At 44.2% G+C, this 6,689-nt stretch overlaps 1 protein-coding gene across 1 annotated transcript in view; it reads left to right on the forward strand.

Moving 5' to 3' along the window:
- The window catches only part of grid2 (glutamate receptor, ionotropic, delta 2), an 829,420-nt gene that overhangs the window by 645,075 nt on the left and 177,656 nt on the right, over positions 1–6,689 (forward strand). The window contains exon 9 of the mRNA XM_048611693.1: positions 2,241–2,553. Within this exon, the coding sequence (XP_048467650.1) occupies positions 2,241–2,553 (313 nt within the window). The remainder of the gene's footprint in view (positions 1–2,240; positions 2,554–6,689) is intronic.

A 6,689-nucleotide genomic window follows, 5' to 3' on the forward strand; every position in this document is an offset into this window, starting at 1 on the left:
CGGCCGCACCAGAGTTTTGTACAGCTGCAACATGACCTCATGGCTCCAAAACTCAATCCCTCTACCAATAAAACCTAACATACTGTATGCCTTCTTAACAACGCTATCAACATGGGTGGCAACTTTCAGTGATCTATGCACGTGGACACCGAGATCTTTCTGCTCATCCACACTACCAAGAATCTTACCATTAGCCCAGTACTCTGTATTCCTGTTATTCCTTCCAAAGTGAATCACCTCACACTTTTCCGCATTAAACTCCATTTGCCACCTCTCAGCCCAGCTCTGCAGCTTATCTATGTCCCTCTGTAACCTGCAACATCCTTCCGCACTATCCACAACTCCACCAACTTTGGTGTCATCTGCAAATTTACTAACCCATCCTTCTACGCCCTCATCCAGGTCATTTATAAAAATGACAAACAGCAGTGGCCCCAAAACAGATCCTTGAGGTACACCACTAGTAACTGTTCCCTTGTTTCATAGGTCTCCATTACCCTTTCAGACCATATTAGATGATAAACAAAAACAGAAAGTATTGGAGAAACTCAGCAGGTCTGGTAATATCTCTAGAGAAAGAAACAGTTAACATTTCGAGTCCAGTGACCCCTCTTCAGAATGCAGGGTGACAGGATCTGGCTGGGAGCAAAAACATGATGGACCAAATGGCCAGCTTCTGCATCATACCCTTTTTATGATTTCAGGGGTATTCAACTTCTGAACATTTTTCATGAGGTATTCCCCCAAATTTGATACATCTTATCATGCAATACAGGAGGGTTCAGAAGTACTGCGGCAAAATTGACAGTCTCAGTGTGTCTCCTTCGGTATTGAGTTAAATGTGCACTGGCTCCTTGGGGCACTTTTTCTGAAAATCTACCAGGGCCACTCAGTGTTTCATCATGAAAAAGTATAGACCAATGCAGAGGGAAGAGCTGGGACGATGTTCCTCCTACTGCTTCTCAACTGAATAAAAACTTAGAATACAGTAAACATGATCTGGAAAGCAACAGCAGACCAGACACCTAATTTGGACCAATACACCCATCTGATCAATTCTAATCGAAGAATCAGGAACTTGGGCCCATTATAGTTCATATCAGTAGACGTGAACATTTGTGTTCACTTATATAAAATAAATGCAAAATATCCATGTAAAAAATTGAAAAAAAATCCTACTTTTAATGCATTGCATATGTATTATATGCAATATGAGCTATATACATGTTCGCAATTATAATGTACTTCCATCACTTGGTTCTCTCAGTTCATTTCCACGTTAATTTGAATTGCATTATTAGTCACTTTATTACCCTGCTGAAACAATTTTTGTGTGGTTAACTTTGTTGGAAAAAGTAAATAATGCATTTAAATGAATAGATTGTTCGAAAGCAGTCAATTTGATTCATTCAAGAAACATCTAGGAATAATAAATGAAGCTGTTTCAATCACGAACTAAAGTGCTGATCATTAAATGTTTATTTAAATTGATGTTGTTTTGTGCTCAGGTCAATGTGATTCGGGGAAGTCTGTTCAGGAATTGAGTGATTAGAATACCCTACCGTCTCAATTTTGAAATTTACAATGCTGTGTTCAAATGCCTCTGTAGCATCATTCTTCCCTATCCCTGTAACATTGTGATCTCAATTTTCCTCCAGCTCAGGCTTTGTGTATTCTGAATCCTTAGCTTCACCACCGATATCTATGCCTTCAGAATTTCCCTCCTAAACATCTTCTTTTCTCTGTTTCTTTCTGGATAAGGTCAGTGATCACACGACACCAGATTATAGTCCAGCAGGTTTATTTGAAAACATAACATTTCAGAGCATAGCCCCTTTGTCAGGTTTATGCTCCAAAAGCTTGTGTTTTCAAATAAACCTGCTGGACTATAACCTGGTGTCATGTGATTTCTGACCTTGTCCACCCCAGTCCAACACCGGCACCTCCATATCTTTCTGGAGAACAACCTTTAAGATATTCCTTAATGTCTGCTTCATTGGCTAAGCTTTAGGTCATGTGCCCTAACGTCTCCTTCTTCACGCTGGTGTCAATTTTTGTTTGATAAGGCAATTGTGGAGCATCTTGAGACTCTGCACAATGTGAAAGGCACAATGTAAATGCAGGTTGCTCGCTGTCATTTGTTAGCAGGCAGAGGGAAGAAAAGAGAAGGGCTGCTGGTCTCTGTTAGTCTTATCACGAATCGTGATTGACTTTCTTTCCCTTTTGAAACAAATTTCCAGAGAGCAGACGTGGGAATCTCGGCTTTGACCATCACACCAGAACGAGAGAGTGTTGTGGACTTCACTACCCGTTACATGGACTACTCAGTGGGATTCCTGCTGAAGAAGGCGGAGAGGACTGTCGACATGTTCGCTTGCCTGGCTCCATTTGACTTCTCGCTGTGGGCTTGCATCACTGGCACAGTGATCCTGGTGGGCTTGCTGGTCTACCTCCTGAATTGGCTGAACCCTCCCAGGCTGCAAATGGGCTCCGTAACCTCCACCACCCTGTACAACTCCATGTGGTTTGTCTATGGCTCCTTTGTTCAGCAAGGTAAGAGACAGATGCATCATGACCGCATTTACGTCCCCCGTAGTGCACAAAGATGTACCGTTCGTGCTGCAAGACCCCTCTCCCGGATCTGAGTTGAACATAATTGTTTGAATCTCCAAAATCAACAGCAAATGATGTCAGAACTGTCCCATCAGTTACACAGGAGCTGAGGAGGAAGAAACAGGATTAACATTTCAAGTTGATGATCTTCCATCAGGGCTTGTGAATGGTCATCCACTTGAGATATTAACTCAGTCTCTTTATCTCCAGAAATCATCCCTGCCATCCAGGACAAAGAACATCTGCTTCATTGACCCTGCTTCCACCAACTTTATTTCAAAGGGAATGGAGTGTAAAAGTAGGATGTTTTGCTAAAACTGTACAAGGCATTAGTCAGACCATAGCTGGAATACTGCCAACAGTTTTGGGCCAATACAGTGTGGAGCTGGAGGAACACAGCAGGTCAAGCAGCATCAGAGGAGCAGGAAAGTCGACGTTTCGGGTAGGGACACTTTGTCAGGACTGGGGAGGGGGAAGGGAACTTAGAAATAAATAGAGAAAGGAGGGGTGGGCCTGGGGAAGGTCGGTGGGATGGTTATAGGTAAGTGCAGGTAGGGAATGGTGGGGATTGGTCAATAGGATGGGTGGGGTGGATAGGTGGGAAAGAAGATGGACAGATTGTGTCAGGTCAAGGAGGTGGGAATGAGAGGGAGGGTTGGACATGGGATGAGGTCGGGGGTGGGGAGATTTTGAAACTAGTAAAGTCCATATTGAGACCATTGGGTTGTAGGCTCCCAAGGCAGAATATGAGGCGCTGCTCCTCCAGTTTCCGGGTGGCATCATTGTAACAATGGAGGAGGCCCAGGATGGACATGTCACCCAGGGAATGGGAGGGGACATTAAAATGGTTAGCAACCAGAAGGTGTTGTTGATTATAGCATACAAAGCGCAGATGCTCCGCGAATTGGTCACTGAGTCTATGCTTGGTCTCACCGATGTAGAAGAGGCCACATCGGGAGTGATGGATACAGTATACCACGTTGGAGGATGTACAGGTGAACCCCTGTCGGATATGGAAAGTTTGCTTTGGGCCTTGGGTGGGGATGAGAGGGGGAGGTGTAGGGGCAGATGTAGCACCTCCTGTGGTTGCAGGGAAAGGTGCCAGGGGTGGTGGGGTTGGTGGGGAGCATGGAGCGGACACAGGAGTTGCAGAGTGAGTGGTCTGTATGAAAGGCAGATAGAGGTGGGGAGGGAAATATCTCTTTGGTTGTTGGGTCAGATTGTAAATGGCGGAAGTGGCAGAGGATGATATGTTGGATGTAGAGGTTGGGGGGTGATATGTGAGGACGAGAGGGATTCTGTCTTTATTTGTGTTGGGGGGAGGAGATGTGAGGGCAGAAGTGAGGGAAATGCAAGAGATGCGGTTGAAGGCATTTTTGATCAACGGAGGCGTTAAGTTGCGGTCATTGAAGTAGGACAACATCTGGGATCTCCGGGAGTGGAACGCTCCATCTTGGGAGCAGATGCAGCGGAGGCAGAGGATTTGGGAGTAGGGGATTGCATTCTTGCAGGAGAGTGGGTGACAGGAGATGTCGTCAAGATTTGCAGGACATCTGCACTCTGTACACTATAATCTTCCAGTTGCCAACCATTTTAACTCCCCCTCCCACTCCTTGGGTGACATGTCCATCCTGGGCCTCCTCCAGTGCCACAATGATGTCACACGCAAACTGGAGGAGCAACACCTCATATTTCCACTTTGGGAGCCTACAGTCTGATGGCCTTAACATGACATTCACCAGTTTCAAAATGTCCCCATTCCTGGCCTCATCCCAAGTTCGACCCTCCCTCTCATCCCTGCCTCCTTGACTTGACACCACCTGTCCATCTTCTTCCCCACCCTTCCCACTGACCAATCCCCATTACACCTACCTGCATCTACCCATCGCCATCCCACCTATTTTCCCCACCCCCACCCCTCCTCCCTCTATTTACTGCCCAGCTCCCATCCTCCTCCCCAGGCCTGATTAAGGGTCCCAACCTGAAACATTGACTTTCCTGCTCCTCTGATGCTGTCTGACCTGCTGCATTCCTCCAGCTCCACACTGTATTGTCTCTGACTCCAGCATCGCGGTTCTTGCGATCTCTAAACAGTTTTGGGCCCCTTACCTAAGAAAACATACTGGCTTTGGAGGCAGTCCAGAGATGGTTCACTTGCTGGTACCAGGTATGGAGGGACTGTCATGTGAGGAAATGTTGAGTCGATTGGGCCTGTACCCATTAGATTATAGAAGAAGGAGAAGTGACCTTATTGAAACCTACAAGTTTTTAAGGCAGGGTAAATGCAGCAAGGTTGTTTTTCCTTGTAGGAGAATCTAAAACCAAGGGCTTTATCTCAGAATAAGGGGTTGCACATTTAAAACTGCAATGAGAAGAAGATTCTTCTCTCAGACAGTAGTGAATTTGTGGAATTCTTTACCATCGAGGGCTGTCAAGGCTGGGTCATTATGTATAATCAAGCCTGAGGTAGACAGATTTTTAATCAGTAAAGGAATTAAGGCTTACGGGCAAAAGACAGTCGAGGATTATCGGATCAGCCATGATCTTAGTGAATGGTGGAACAGGCTCGATGGGCTGAATGGCTTTCTTCTGTTCTTATGTTTAATGGTCAACTTAAGCATTCATCCCCTTTCCCATTGGTGCACAGTAGCAGCAGTGTGTGTACCTTACATAAGATACACAACAACTCAACAAGGTTCCTTTGATAGCATGTTCTCAACTCCACAACTTCTACCACCGGGAATCCCATACGGTGGGTCATGACCCTCCCCTCCCCCCAGTGGGGACAGAGGACAAACAATTGTGAGGTTGGAGGTAGAAAGAGCAGCTGTAAAGTTGAGACTTGGGCAGGGTGGTCCTAGTTTCAGGTTCCAAGCCCCTCAATGTGCATACACTTGATTTAGTTCTAACATGACTGCTCCAGTATGAGTTAGATAATAAAATGAATTCCAATGAACGTTGCCTCCAACAGTAGCTACAGAATGTTTGATGTCCGAGATTATTTCTCTGCAAACCTTTGTCCTTTCAGATGTTGCACATCTTGATTTTGTGCCTGTCATTTGAAGCAACTGCAAGGCATTAATTTCAGACATTGGCTAACTTGTCCATCTCCCAAACTGCTATTGTCTTTGGCTGCTATATAAGAAGAAAAACATCACATTCAGATAAAACATGGGAAAGATTAGTATTGCTGATGATACTTTGAAAGTAGAATCAAATACTGTTGATTGGATAGTTACAGATTATTATCTGGCTCTTCACAATTTTAAAGTTTAGAAGTGACTTGGAGAAACAGATGAACATTAATGCTGTATATTACTGGTGATTTGCAGTGGGTTTGTAGGAGTCTGTAATGCTACCATGGGTGATGTGAAGAAAATCGCTCGATACTGCTTTAGATTCTTCACAATTTTTTTACATTACTATTTGAAATAATCTCTCCATCTCGTCTAAAATAATCTAGGACACCGAGGAGGACCTTGGCTGTAATTCTCTGAATTTTCCACAGTATCTTTGCCGGAAGATCAATACAAACAATATATAAATGATCGCAACTGTTGTCACGTCAACTGTGATTGGTCAAAATGTTGCCATGGAGAATACACTAATAAGCTACTGTTTCTCCAAAATAGGAGCAATTCCTTGTCAAGTTCCTGTTTGCAGCAGAGGTTCCCACATATGAAATTATGTAGATTCTCAAGGCCATAAATGAGTTACAGTGCAGGCCTGATTGATAATCTTATATTGGGTTTTCTCTTTTCTCATGCAGGATAAATTGCTATTCCCTTCGAAATTTGGTATCTTGTTGTTTGCAAGATGAAAAATTTCAATAACTTGTCTCTTTATTCAGCAATAATCACACATATTGCTAATTGTGCAAGTGATAGCCTACTGTGCATCTTCAAGTAATTTTATTCAATATTATCAGAGATAGAAGGAACTGCAGATGCTGGAGAATCCGAGACAACAAGGTGCAGGGCTGGATGAACACAGCAGGCCAAGCAGCATCATAGGAGCAGAGAGGCTGACGTTTCGGGCCTAGACCCTTCATCAGAAAAAGCTTTTTCTGATGAAGG

The sequence above is a fragment of the Rhincodon typus genome, chromosome 1 (assembly GCF_021869965.1).
Source record: "Rhincodon typus isolate 14 chromosome 1, sRhiTyp1.1, whole genome shotgun sequence".
NCBI classification, from domain to species: Eukaryota; Metazoa; Chordata; class Chondrichthyes; order Orectolobiformes; family Rhincodontidae; genus Rhincodon; species Rhincodon typus.